This window comes from Pseudophryne corroboree, chromosome 2 (genome assembly GCF_028390025.1).
Source record: "Pseudophryne corroboree isolate aPseCor3 chromosome 2, aPseCor3.hap2, whole genome shotgun sequence".
NCBI classification, from domain to species: Eukaryota; Metazoa; Chordata; class Amphibia; order Anura; family Myobatrachidae; genus Pseudophryne; species Pseudophryne corroboree.
The window spans coordinates 618,863,626-618,879,035 of NC_086445.1; the positions used below are offsets into that span (position 1 = coordinate 618,863,626).

General features: G+C 43.3%; 1 protein-coding gene across 1 annotated transcript in view; it reads left to right on the top strand.

Annotated features, from left to right (window-relative positions):
- LOC135004275 (tetraspanin-18-like) overlaps positions 1 to 14,910 on the top strand; it is a 71,866-nt gene extending 56,956 nt beyond the window's left edge. The window contains exons 6-7 of the mRNA XM_063951796.1: positions 9,534 to 9,617; positions 14,308 to 14,910. Coding sequence (XP_063807866.1) covers positions 9,534 to 9,617; positions 14,308 to 14,355 — 132 coding nt within the window. The 3' untranslated portion in view covers positions 14,356 to 14,910. The remainder of the gene's footprint in view (positions 1 to 9,533; positions 9,618 to 14,307) is intronic.
- The last annotated feature ends 500 nt before the right edge of the window (positions 14,911 to 15,410 follow it).

The following is a 15,410-nucleotide window of genomic DNA, read 5'->3' on the forward strand; positions in this document are numbered from 1 at the left end:
ACTGGCCGCGGCTCCTCGGATCTCCACCAAGGTTGTGGCCGTGATGACTGCACACCTCTGTTGCCAGGGAGTCAGAATCCTGCCATACTTAGACGACCTGCTGATTCTGGCGAGTTCCCACAATGTCCTCCTCAGTCATCTAAAATTGACGATGAGTTCCTTACAAGCCCACGGATGGCTGATCAACTGGAAGAAGTCCTTGCTAGTCCCAGCTCAGAGCATGGTGCACCTAGGAGCGCTCCTAGACACACACAGTCAGAGACTGTTCCTGTCTCCAGACAAGTACTGAAAATCCAGAACAGGATAAGACACTTCATCCATCACCCCAAAGTGTTGATTCACTCGGCTATGCAGGTACTTGGCCTGATGGTGTCGACGTTGGACATGGTGGCGTACGCTCAATTTCATTCCTGCCCTCTGCAACGATTAACTCTTGCGAGTAGGTGGGCCTGTCTCATCGGATCAGATCCCAAAGGATCTTGTTGAGTCTGAAGGTTCGTTTGTCGCTGACCTGGTGGCTCCAGGACCAGCAATTGAGCTGGTCTTTCCCTTCTGGATCCCAGACTGGGTCCTCCTGACAACGGATGCCAGTCTAAGGGGATGGGGAGTGGTATTAGAGCAACACTCTTTTCAGGGTCGGTGGACCGAGGAAGAATCACTCATCCCGATAAACATCCTAGAGCTGAGGGCGGTGTACAATGAATTATCACTTGCCCTGCCTCTGGTACGGAACAGACCGGTTCAGGTACGGTCAGACAACGCCATGACAGGGGCATACATAAACCATTAAGGCAGCACTCGAAGCCGCATGGCTATGACGGAAGTGTCAAAAATCCTTTGTTGGGCAGAAAGTCATCTGCCAAGTATACAGGCAGTGTTCATTCCGGGTGTCCTGAACTGGGAAGCGGACTACCTCAGCCACCAGGACGTACATGCCAGAGAGTGGAGTCTTCATCCAGAAGTTTTTCAACTCCTAGTGGACAGGTGGGGTCTACCGGATGTAGACCTAATGGCATCTTGACACAACCACAAGGTTCCGGTCTTTGGATCAAGGACAAGGGATCCTCAAGCAGTGTTTGTGGATGCGCTGGCAATTCCATGGGTCTTTTGGCTGCTTTACATGTTCCTCCAGTGTCACTCCCGCCCAGGGTTCTACGGAAGTTCAAACAGGAAGGAGGAATGCTGCTTTTAGTTGCTCCAGCATGGCCAAGATGGCATTGGTTCTCAGACATGCAGGGTCTATCGATGGGGCATCCCCTTCTACTTTCTCAATGACCAGACCTCCTCATACAGGGCCCTTGTGTTTACTCAGACCTGGCCAGACTGGCTTTGACAGCGTGGCTCTTGAAGCATCAGCTTTGAGAGCCAAAGGATTTTCCGAGGCGGTTATTCAAACGATGTTGAAAGCCCGCAAACCTGCATCTACCCGGATTTATTACAAGGTCTAAAATTCTTACTTCACCTGGTGTGCTGAGAAGAATTACGATGTCCATGGATTCAGTACTTCCAGGATACTGGCTTTTCTGCAGAGAGGCTTGGCCTTAAGTCGTCGTCTGGCCTCCCTCAAGGTTCATATATCTGCCGTGTCGGTTTGGTTTCAGAGAAAAATTGCCTCTATCCCTGATGTTCAGATGTTCATTCAGGGCGTTATTCAGATTCAGCCTCCCTATGTCCCTCCTGTGGATCCATGGGATCTGTCTGTTGTGCTGAATGCTCTGGAAGAGTCTCCAATTGAACCTCTTCAATAGGTGGGCCTTAAAAGGCTCACAGCCAAGGTCTTGTTCTTGCTGGCTATTGCCTATGTAAGGTGGGTGTCGGACTTAGGTGCTTTGTCCTGTCGTCCACCCTTTCTCATATTCCACCAGGACCAACAGTTCTTCAAACTCGCCCAGGTTATCTGCCTAAAGTGGTTTCATATTTTCACCTTAACCAAGAGATTGTGGTTCCGGCCTCTATCTCTTCGGATTTGTCTCCCAAAGAACATTCTTGGATGTGATTTGGGTTCTCCATATCTATGTGGAGAGGACTGCCTCTATCAGAAGGTCAGACTCCCTTTTTGTTTGGTTTGGTTTTCACAAATGTGGCTGGCCTGCAAATAAGCAAACCATGGCTAGATGGATTAGAATGGTGATTGCACAAGCTCCTGCTGCAGTTAAAGCCCATTCTACTCTGTCTGTTGAATCTTCTTGGGTGGGCCGCTGTGGCACGTCCCCAGAACAATTGTGCAAGGCGGCTACATGGTCCTCAGTGAACACATTCATTAGATTCTATACCTTTGTTACTTCCGCCTCCCAGGATGCTTCCTTTGGACGCCGGGTTCTCTTACCCACTAAGGCGCATCCTCTCCCTAGAGGAACTGCTTTAGGACACAGTGTACCCCGCTGCAGAAAAGAAGATTTATGGTAGATTTACCATGGTTAACTCTCTTTCTGCGAGGTTCCACAGGGCACCCACCCTGACGCACCTAACTTCTTTGGGTTGTATGGCATTAGCTGCTGGTACCCTTTCCTGTCGTGAGGATTGTGGTTCTATGTGACTAGCATCTGCCTTTTCTTTTACCTGCTCCTGCATTGGACTTGTTAACAAAACTGAGCTCACAGTGCCTGGAGGCGGGGTTATAGAGGAGGCCATGCAATGCATCCTGGGACAGTCAAAGCTTTGCCTGATGATGCCTCTGGATTCAAGATCTCGCTCTACACCCTGATGTATTCCCTGTGGAACCCAGTGTACCTCGCAGAAAGAGAGTTAACCATAGTAAGTCTACCTTAATTTTCCGTATTCGACTCCAAAGGTTCAACATAGAGACAGCACCTTCACAGTACTACTACTATTGTTTCTTGTGATAAATCACTGATGGTGTGGTGGCACCATTGTTTGTAAGTCTGATGGTAGTCAGTCTCTTTGTGCAAGGTGTGTCCCTCTCCATAGTCATGCAGAAGGAGTGGGAGATACAGTTTTATTTGTGTGGTGTGGGATATGGGATGTATAACTATAGCACATGGACTGGGCTAAGAAAGGGCAGCAGAGTGAAGGTTTGCTTAGGTCGCCTAGAAACCTAGCTCTGGCCCTGATAACAGCTAGATAGGCTACAGTAGTTGTTGTTTTTGTTTTTTTAAACTGTTTATTAGATTTTCAAATAAACAATATAAACATTGGACAAATGGTCTCAAGTCTAATATCTTGTAGTATGACATTTCACATACAAAAACATCTGAGTCAAATATATAAGAAGCAATATGACATACAAGTGTAATAAAGAACCTTACAATTACCTATCAAGAGGACGGAATAGACACTGTATCTATTCCAGATAGGAAGTATTGTATTTATGTGGTTAAATTGAATCAGAGAGACCGTATATCAAACAAAGAAGTACAAAAGTAGCAGATACTAATAGAAAAATATAATAATAGTGAAAATAATGAAAATAAAGAAAGGGAACGGAATGACACATCGGGAGAAGGAGGGAAGACAAGACTGGGTTACACATTCCATATATAGCAATATGACCAAACAAGGTTCAACAATTTATCTATGGTTTATATAAGGCATATAGAAACCACTAATCTGGGAAGTGAGAAGTAAATAAAACTGATTTTATATGTAAATGCCACGAAGATTATTCGAAAAGTGCATATATATAAGACTGGGTATCAACATCTAAACTTGCAATATACATTCCCCATTTCTTATAGAAACGAGATATTCCTCTCTCTACATTAGAGATAGTAGCACGTCTTTCAAAATAAATGCTGCTTAATAGCATATTTTGAACCTCAGTCAGTGAAGGAGACACCCTCTTTTTCCAATATTTCAGAATTTGTTTTTTTGCCACAGTAAATATAACCGAAAGAACCGGAATCAGTTCCTTCTGTTTATTATCAAAGTTCCAAATAGAGAAATTTAATATCAAACACGCTAAAGGGTGTTTTACAACTTGTAGAGAGAATATTTTATTGACAAAATGAATAATCTTATTCTAAAATAAGGCTATATTTCCACACTACTAAAAATCGAGAAAGAATGTAGCTCCATTCATACAGTACTACACTTTGAACAAATACCTAGCTCTTCAGGGACCATATGTGACATCTGGGCTTGCGATATATATGCTCAATGTACCGATTTCAAGTGAACCTCTTGTACTGCAGCAGAGTGTAGAAATTTAAAGGACCTTTAGCTGCTCTTACATAACATGTTAAAATCAGTAAATTCCGGGACATCGCAAGCCCAATTATGAAAGGAGCGCAGCCAAAGTTTACTCGTATTGGTAACTCTAAGGAGATGATAATTATGGTGTAATTTATATACCTTAAATCTAGATATAGAGAAAAGAGGCAGCATAGGATCTGAGGTGTCATCTTTCAGCCTGGGTTTTGCAATGTGTTCACAAAGTGGCGTATATGAAGAAACATAAAAAATTGACAGTTAGAAATTTGATATTTGTTTTTAATCTCATCAAAGGAAAGCATAACAGAGCCCCCTGGATCAAACACATTCGTATCCAGCATCTCTCCATTGATAGAACAGAGTAGGGTTTTGTAGAGCTAGGATAAACATCGGGTTCCCCCAGAAAGTGTTAAAAGGAGAAGATTGAGGATTTCTCAGTATCAATAGAGTTGGTGTATCTCCATGCTTTATAAGTGTCCCTGAATAGAGTATTAGAGATAATCTCAGGTTGGATCTCTTTTTTCGGGGAGTGAAGTAAGGCACTGGGAGAGAAGAAATAGAATAGTGCTAGTTCCAATTCGTAATTTATAAAAGTAGAACGTTTCCAAAACCAATCAAGAATATATCTAAATGAAATAGCTCTACTAAAAACATTCAAATCAGTGATATTTAGACCTCCGTCAGCACAAGATAATTGTAACTTAGAGTAAGCTATTTTTGTTTTTTTAGAACTCCATAACAATTTTTAAAAAATAGAATTGACCTGCGTCACATCGTTTTTTGATAAATATAAGAAGCATTTGTAACAAATTAAAAAGCTTAGGAAAAGCTATACTCCTAATTACAGCTGTCCTCCCCAACAAAGACAGCGGAAGCTGCGACCATCCAGATAATAAATTAGAAATATTCATTATTACTGGTTTAAAGTTTACAGAATATAAGTTATGCAGTGACTCAGGAATTTTGATACCGAAATATTTTAGGGATGCTTTAACTAATGGAAATTGAGACAATATAGGATGTAGGCTAAATTGTGATACATCTCCTGACAAAGGCAGCATCTCCGATTTTGTATAATTAACCTGCAAATAAGCCAAAGGTATCAATCAAAGACATTATCGATGGGATAGAGGACAAGGAATTAGAAATAAAAAGCAGCATATCATCTGCAAATAATGTGAGTTTAGTTTCCATAGTGTCCACTTTAAATTTAGAGAAATACGAAGAACGTAAGACAATAGCCAATGGCTCTAACACCAAGCCCAAAAGTAGGGGAGACAGAGGACACCCCTCATGAGTGCCCCTCTGAATAATGAATTATGATGATAACATACCGTTACCCATAACTTGTATGGCTGGATTGGAATGCAAATTAGTAGTCAGTTGGATGAAGTCCTCCGGTGCACCAAAACCACGTAACGTCTCAAATAAATGGTCACTAAATCAAATACTTTTTCGGCGTCTAATGATAAAATCACATTAGAATCTGATACATCCAAGGACTGCAACCACTGTAAAACCACAAAACTTTACGAATGTTCACAACGGACTGACGACCATGTATAAATCCCGATTTATCCATATGCACAATGCTTGGTAGAATTATTTTTAACCTATTGGCTAATATTTTGGGGAAAATTTTGTAATCAGTATTTAATAAAGAAATTGGCTGATAAGAGCTGGGCAGATCTAAGTCGCGTCCAGGTTTGGGCAAGACCCGTATTGCAGCTGAGTTAAAATATAGTGGGGGCTTGGAACCAGAAAGGAGTTTATTAAAAACTATCATAAGAGGCTTCGATATTTTATTAATTACAATTTTATAATAGTCATTAGTAAGCCCATCTGGCCCGGCGCTTTACCAGATTTTAAAGACTTGATGACTGATATAACTTATTCCTTAGTAATTGGAGAAGTTAGAGATTGTGCTTGTACTTCCGACATACTTGGTACATGAATGGAAGACCAGAATGCTCTCTTTCTAATGTTATCAATGTCAGGATAGAATATAGGTGGGAATAAAAATATTTAAATATGTCTATATTTTGAGCATTAGAGGTAACCAATGATCCATCTGGACCCCTAATTCTTTTAATAATGACCCTTCATCAAGTTGGATAAGAGTTTGCCACTTTTGTTACCAAATCTATAATACATGTAGTCTCTACAGAAAGTATATTTTTCCTCCAGCTGAGATAAAACACTATCAAACAGGGTTTTTTGATGATAATAGCTTTAGTGGAAGGAGTAGGATTATTTTTAAAATCGGAGTATGCTGCTGTCAATTTCGATTGTGAGGCTAAATAGTCAGATCCCTGAAGGACGTCTCTATATTTACTATAAGAGGTAATCATGCCACACATAACTGGCTTAGAAGCTTGCCAGTATATTAATGTGTCATCGCTTTCACATCCCATATTATCCTGTGCATAAGTTTCCCAAGCATCTACTATCATCTGTTAAAAGTTAGAAGATGTAATGAGATGGGAGGGGAACCGCCATTGTTCAATAGATCCCTTATCAGTTGCTACAGAAAGTTTCAGCCAGCAAAGGGCATGATCTGATAGATGTACAGTATAGGCTCTATTATAGTTTCCTGAACTCTGGAAAAAAGACGACCCGAGAGCAGAAGGTAGTCGATGCACGAGAGCATGCCATGAGCTGCCGATAGGCACGTATAATCACATTCCAGAGGATGACAGGCTCTCCACGCATCAACCACCCCCAACTCGCGAGAAATAAAAGGTATATTTACTGTACTATCGAAGGGGCAGAATGCACAGAAATCGTGTTTCTGTCCATTATGTTAGATGACGCAATGTTAAAATCACCACCTATTACTAAGGAGGCATCAGCATGTGGGTATAACTTAACTAATAATTGTAAATCTTTAGAATGCTGATTCAGTGCATATATGTTACACAAAACACAACGCATCTTGTTTAAAGTCACATCTACAATAATATATCGACCCTGAGAGTCTGAAATAGTCAAGTGTACTATAAAAGGAGGAGATTGCATGATTAATATAACAACGCCCCTGGCTTTAGATGTAAACGTTCAGGATGCCATAACTGACCAATGTAACACATTTGGTTGCAATACTTCTTGGGGTAGGAGATGCATCTCCTGCAAAAATATGATGTCTAGTTTGAGCTTACTAAGATACAATAAGATCTTCTTTCTCTTAGCAGGGGAGTTTATACCCACAACATTCCATGTTACATAGGTAATGCTAGAAATATCTCAATAAATGCAAACTTATATTTGCCAACCTTGCAGGCAAAAGTGGTCCAGCCACTACAGAAAAAAATCCACAAATGTGTAACAGGGAATATTGTGTAGACAAGAAAAAAGAGGGAAGGAATGGAGGGAGGAAAAAATAAAGAACATAAAATGGAAACATAACAAAAATGAGAGTAATAACATAGCAATAGTACCCCAGCAAATTTGCCGTAAGGGACCTCCAGCAAAATTAAACATGTTACCCTTACTATTAATGGCCATGCTCCTAGCACACCCCGGCAGTTCAGATACAAAGAAACACAAAACTCTGAATCAGCTCAACACAACTATAAAGGGAAGTTTGTCCCAAGAGGAAGCATACAAAGCAGGAAATACATTCCACCATCATCTATACATCATTATCACATAGAAGTAGGAAATAGGAAAAATAAAAAAAATAGAAAAAACAGCATACAAACGGCTGCCCGACATAGTGTAGTGAGGACTAAGTAATGGCAGAAAACTGACATATATTCAGTAAAGAAACATTAAATTCCTGGAGGAGAGGAGAGAGTGGGCACCAGAGAGATAATTTTCTGCATCCGCAGCAGAGGTGAAGTCCTTGAAAGTGTCCCTCTCGAATATACTCAGCCTGGCGGGATAGAGAAGGGCAAATTTGTTGTTCGCCTTGAACAGATTAATGCAGATGGGAGAAAAGTCTTTCCTCGCCCTAATAACGTCTGTCGAGTAATCCTGGAATATCCGGATGGGTACATCATTCCATTTGAAATCTGGATGTCTAAGTGAGGCATTACAAATAATGTCTTTATGCAGGAAATTAAGACATTGAAATATGACTACACGTGGTCTACAATCTTTGGAATTCCGTACAGGTCCTAGGCAATGGGCCCTCTCCACCTCTATACCAGTGCACTCCTCTGTGATATTAAGCATCTCAGGAAGCGAGGACTGTAGGAAACGTATCAACTCTGTCCCTTTAAGAGATTCAGCCAAACCAGTAACACGAAAGTTATTGTAGCGGGATCTATTCTCAAGGTCATCTTATTTATTCAGAGCCTGATGATAAGACTTCTGTAAGGAGGAGGCAGTGACCTTTAATTCTTACACATCCTGAAAATTAGCTCCCAGTCTATTTTCATTAGAATGCACATTTTGGGACAATTGCTTAATTTGAGATTTGATATCTTAAACAGCTTGAGATAGCTTAGCTGAATGGGCTTCCATTATAGGTCCCATAGTTTCTTGTATGGCTTTAACTACGTCATTAATATTGGAGTCAGCCTGCATCTTTGGGGAGTGCGCCCTTTGCTGTTTAGGCTGCTTCTGCGGAGGGAAAAACTTCTCCATCAGATGTGCTCTATGCTCCCCAACCTCCAGTGTACAGTGAGCCGTGTTTCCAGCTGCGTACGCGGCTGTGCGATGCTGTGGCGCCGGGATGTGAATGGAGCTCTCCCACTAAGCATCCATCAGCTCAGGAGCCGGAACTGGAAGTCCAGGCTACAGTAATTGTTATAGGTGCTCTTTTTGTTAAAAGAAAACAGACGTGTGCTGTGTAATAATGTTAGAGATTAAGCAATGTAGAAGGTAATGTGGAAGGATGGAAGGAAGAGAAACATGCAAGCAGGACGAGCAAAGGTTGTTGATGCCAGTGACCTAGACATCATATAATGAAGGCCTTTGTGCTTATTTAAATATAAACAAAATTGCATGTTCTTCTCTGACTCTGGCCCTAAAGGTACTTTTATAAACAGCAGTTTTGATGCAGTTGACTTGTGTTGTTTGTTCAACAGTACTTTATAATAGAATTAAATTGTACTAAATGTCTGACAGTTCACAAATATGTGGTCATTTTTAAATAAACATACATGGAATATAAATGGTCATGACAACAATACCACTGTTTTATTTGTTAATTCGTGAGCAATGGAAAAATACAAAAGTATATAGAGTTCCAGTCTTTTAAAAACTATTATGAATGAACTATTTACAGAGAGAATATAGTACAGTAAATGATGATGAAACTAATATGACTATTATGACTTTAAATTATTAATGTATCACTTGATAGATGATATTGCATTTTATAGTACTATTTCCTGATTTTATACCTTTTGCACTAGGGCTGTTTTATTACCATTGCAAGAAGTTTGAAGAAATACATTTCTGTATCTGCAGCTGTAGGCTTTGGAGTACTTGGAATTGAGGTAAAATGTAAAATATATTTGCTACAAACCAGACAATGTCTTTACTTGGTAGTACTCCCAGGGTCGGACTGACTCACAGGTGTACATGGGATATACTGTATCCACACGCTTTCTGAGAAGAGCCCAATAGAGCAGATGGACCAGTGTTGCCAGATCATCCTCACCACCAGGCCCCATTACAAGAGCCTGACAGCAGGCACCCCACCAATAGTTAGTGTATCTTGTCTTTCAATAATGAGGGCAAAAATCTAATCCTTCTCATTGAAGTGCTCTGTGAAAACGCCCAGAATTCACAGTACAGATATATATGTTGGTGCCTTCTTGCAGACTTTCATTTTGTGTCAGTAAAAATTTTGCTATGCGAGAAATGATCATGATTAAGTTAAACGTAGTCATCTTTACTAATTTACTGGCACTTGTGAAAATCAAGTAATATGTACTGTAAAAAATATATGGGATGTAGTCAGGTGACCGGCGGTCATGATCCCGGTGTTCAGCATACTGACGTTAGGACTCCGGTCACCAGGATGCTGGCAGGGGGCCCAGGGCTATTCCCACTCGTGGATGTCCACTACAACCACGCAGTGGGAATAGAACCTGTGGCAAGCGCAGCGAGCCCTCAAGGTGCTTAGTTGCGCTCGCCCCCCTGCCGGCATCCTGGTGGCTGGGATCCCGGCATCGGTATGCTGACCGCAGGGATCCTTACTGGTGGTCACCAGACTCCAACCCAAATAAATGGTTTATCCTGCTGTTGGGAAATGCACTGAATGCTGCTGTTATATGGAGACTATCACTTTTTTCTCATGAGCCTTTAAAGCAGGGGTGGGCAATTATTTCAGCTGGGGGGCCACTTAACACTTTCAGTGAATATTCGAGGGCCGCTGCAGTTGGGCCGGTGCTCCATTGAAATCCTGTTTGTCACTGGCCGGATCCTGTTCTGCGGCATCCCGCAGATCAGGATCCGTGTGCACACAGAACCCCCCTCCCGGCCGAGCCGGTCCCGTTCAGCGGGACCCGCTTGGTCGCTATGTGTGGCCCCAGCCTTATCAATTGTATTTACAGCTCCTCTTTTTCCCCTGGCATGGGTACCAGCTCCTCTTCCCCCCTCTCCTCTGGACCCACATAGTAGCTTCTATCACCCCTCTCTCCATATAGCAGTTTATGTCCTCCCTTTCCCCATATAGCAGCTTCTATCCCCCCTCTCCCCACTTAGCAGTTTCTATCCTCCCTCCCCCCATATAGCAGCTTCTATCCCCCCTCTCGCCATATAGCAGCTTCTACCCCCCCCCCTCCCCTGGACCCATATAGTAGCTTTTAAACAACCCCCCAACAGAAACACAGATACTACCTTCTCCTTCCACTGCCCCCCACCCCCACCTTAGGGCACAGTTAGCAGCTTTTAACCATCTGACTCCCTCCCTCCTTCCCTAGACACAGATAGCAACTTCCTCCCCATACTTGGCACCCCTCGCCTGGCAGCTCTTGCTGCCTGCCGCCAGCTATTCATTTACTACCAACCTCAGGTGGTGTTTCTTTCTTCAGCGTTCAGAACATCAAATGTGCTGCGCGGATAAACGCTCTTGCATTGACTCCGCCCCCACGCCTCCCAGTGCCTGACGTCACAGAAGAAATCCCGGCCAGCTGCCTTTGCCTGTGACGCGATCAGGCTTTCCTCAGCAGTCTAGGAGTGAGCTGCTGTAGCGCAATGAGAAGCAGCTCAGCCGCTCGGGCCGCTTGTCATTGTGCACTGGTATGGGGCAGCGGCCCAAGCAGGATCGGATTAAAGTGGAATACAGCCCAGCTACTAGTATAATACACTTATTTTATTCTAATTATAAACTTTGGTAACTTAAAACTATCAAAGACTGATTTTTGGAGCTGATGCTGAGTTGGATGTATGCCAGTTTGCATTGCATAAAACACACAACTGGTTCTGCTCGTGTACAGTATATACAAAATTTGCTTGCATCTGAGTGGAGCAGTTGTGGGAAGGGTCATTCCATGGTAGACTAAGTACAGTAACAGCACACATAAAATGGAACAGGTGTAGACCCATAAATAGATGCATACACTCCAGTCAAAGACAAGTGCAAATATACAATGAAAATGATGGTCGCCAGCTCTAGCTCACTGATTGGCTGATTCTGGATTTCACAGGAAGCTAATTAGGTGCTTTTTCATTGACTGTGCATGTATTATTTTTCATGGATACTTTTAGTAAAAGTACATATGAAAAAGAGTTATTACAGCTGCATTACTAAAGTTGTTTTTGTTATTTAAACATACAGTCACAGTGAATGTGTATTTAACTATCAAAATAAAAGTTCAAATAATTGGATGTATCTGATGTATGCTTGATATAAACTTGGCTCATATGTTACTGGTTACAGGCCTGCATGCATGTTGCAATTGTTCAGCCGTGCATGTGCATGCAAGTGTTTTTGCAATTTATTTACTGAATGAATTTGGGTTATTTTTATGTAAAGGTGCTGAAACTCAGCATGAGCTCCTCTCTGGCCATGCATACTGCAGTGCATACTCTCCAGTAGATGTACAAATGGTACAAACTGGTTATCAATATGTAACCAGCATGTGCAGCACATTATACAGTTAATAAGATTCTAAAACTGTCACAGGTGGTAATTCAGGGTTGATCGCAGTAGCAAATTTGGTAGCAAAACCATGGCCCTCATTCCGAGTTGTTCGCTCACTAGCAGATTTTAGCAGCATTGCACACGCTAGGCCGCCGCCCTCTGGGAGTGTATCTTAGCATAGCAGAATTGCGAACGAAAGATTAGCAGAATTGCGAATAGAAATTTCTTAGAAGTTTCTGAGTAGCTCCAGACTTACTCAGCCATTGTGTCCTTTTCGTTCCTGGTTTGACGTCACAAACACACCCAGCGTTTGCCCAACCACTCCCCCGTTTCTCCAGCCACTCCTGTGTTTTACAACTCGAACGCCTGCGTTTTTCCGCACACTCCCATAAAATGGCCAGTTTCCGCCCAGAAACACCCACTTCATGTCAATCACACTCCGATCAGCACAGCGATGAAAAAGCTTCGTTATGCCATGAGTAAAATACCTAACTTTTGTGTAAAATAACTAAGAGCATGCGCTCTGCGAACCTTGCGCATGCGCAGTAAGCGACTAATCGCAGTATAGCAAAAATCAGCAACGGGCGAACAACTCGGAATGACCCCCATGTGCATTGCAGGTGGGGCAGATGTAACGCGCAGAACGAGTTAGATTTGGGTGAGTTATATTGTTTCTGTGCAGGGTAAATACTGGCTGCTTTATTTTTACACTGCAATTTAGATTTCAGTTTGAACTCACCCCACCCAAATCTAACTCTCTCTGCACATGTTACATCTTCACCCGCTGCAGTGCGCATGGTTTTGCCCAACTGCTAACAAATTTGCTGCTACAGTAAACTCTGAATTAGGCCCATAGGCCCTCATTCCGAGTTGATCGCTTGCTAGCTGCTTTTAGCAGCAGTGCAAATGCTAAGCCACCGCCCTCTGGGAGTGTATCTTAGCTTAGCAGAAGTGCGACCAAAAAGGATCGCAGAACGGCGTCTACATTTTTTCAAGCAGTTTCTGAGTAGCTGCAGACCTACTCCTACCTTGCGATCACTTCAGACTATTTAGTTCCTGTTTTGACGTCACAAACATGCCCTGCGTTCGGCCAGCCACTCCCCCGTTTCCCCAGGCACGCCTGCATTTGTATCTGACACGCCTGCATTTTTCAGCACACTCCCGGAAAACGGTCAGTTACCTCCCAGAAACGCCCCATTCCTGTGAATCACTCAGCGGTCAACAGTGCGACTGAAAAGCGTTGCTAGACCTTGTGTGAAACTGCATCGGCTTTTGTGAAAGTATATCGCACGTGCGCAGTGTGCATCATACGCATGCGCAGAAGTGCCGATTTTTTACCTGATCGCTGCCCTGAGAACAACGGCAGCTAGCGATCAACTCGGAATGAGGGCCATGGGGGGTCATTCAGAGTTGATCGTAGCTGTGTTAAATTTAGCACAGCTACGATCGTTAACTCAGACATGCGGGGGGACGCCCAGCACAGGGCTAGTCCGCCCCGCATGTAAGTGCCGGCCCCCCCGCACAAATACAAAAGCATCGCACAGAGGCAATGCCTTCGTATTTGAGGAGTAACTCCCGGCCAGCGCAGCTCCTGTGGCTGGCCGGGAGTTGCTCTTCGCTCCCGCTGGCCGCAGCGGCTGCGTGACACGTCACGCAGCCGCCGTGGCTCGCCCCCCCCCCAACGGTCCGGCCCCGCCTGCGTTGGCCGGACCGCTCCCTAAACGGCGGCTTAACGCCGCCGTTCAGCCCCCTCCCGCCTAGCGACCGCCTCTGTCTCAGAGGCAATCGCTAGGTAACAAAAGCTGCTATGCGCCGGCGCACTGCGGCGCCGGCGCATGCGCAGTTCCGCCCCGACCGATGCGACAAACTGCAGCGAGCGATCGGGTCGGAATGACCCCCATAGTCACTACTATATAATGTTAGTGTATATACTGTTAATAACAATACTCTTTCCTTAATCTTAAATGGGTGGATAGATAGATAGATAGATAGATAGATAGATAGATAGATAGATAGATAGATAGATAGATAGATAGATAGATAGATAGACCAACAGAATACGTTACGAGACTGACTTTAATATGCTTTATCCACAGATGTTTGCCATGTTCTTTGCTCTGTGTCTTTATTACAACTTTGACTAAGAGACCAGGCTGGATGAAGATGTCACAGGTTAATCATGTCTGGATATCTGCTGAGAGATCATATTCATACAATTTGGACATTTCCCTTTCCAATTACAATTGTTAAGCTGGTCAGAGGCAAATATCACTGTTCCAGCTCAGAGTGTAGAATTATTAGGTGCAGTGCCCAGTTATCATTACTTGTAGATTTTCTTTATCCTACTCACTGTAATCAATAACTTGCTACATCTGCAGCAATTAATCAGACAGATACAGTAATGTAATTGCAGTTGGTTAAGAAGCACAATGGGCAATCAGAAGATTAATAGTTTATCTATATTTTTCAGGAACGCTCAGTACTTCATTTTATACAATGGTGAGCAATGTGAATGCTATTACCTATGTCCTTTTATAAGGGAACGTTTGGCAGTTTAGTTGTTACTATAAGAATTACTACTGTAAAATTATACATGAAGCACACTAGATTATTTCCACAGATCTATGCACACATTAATATTCTATAAATTGATACCGGATAAGTTATAAATTCACTCTGGGGAGATGTGAGGAATTGGGCACATACTGTACAAGTAAATGGATGTCAGTAAATAAACGGGTTCACTACGGCTGGCCGGCGGTCGGGCTCCCGGCGACCAGCATCCCGGCGCCGGGAGCCCGACCGCCGGCTTACCGACAGCTTGGCGAGCGCAAATGAGCCCCTTGCGGGCTCGCTGCGCTCGCCACGCTACGGGCACGGTGGCGCGCTACGCGCGCCACACTATTTTATTCTCCCTCTATGGGGGTCGTGGACCCCCACGAGGGAAAATAATTGTCGGTATGCCGGCTGTCGGGCTCCCGGCGCCGGTATACTGAGCGCCGGTAGCCAGACCGCCGGCAAACAGAAGACCACCCAAATAAACACCACACCACTTACCAGGGCACAATTTGTGATGTTCTCCATTCCATGGAAAGTATCTTGTTTTGTGAAGCATGATCATGAAACACACCTAGCATTAAATTCTTCAGGAGGTCATCTGTGAACATTGAAATGAGATTGTGGTGAAGATTGTGCATTT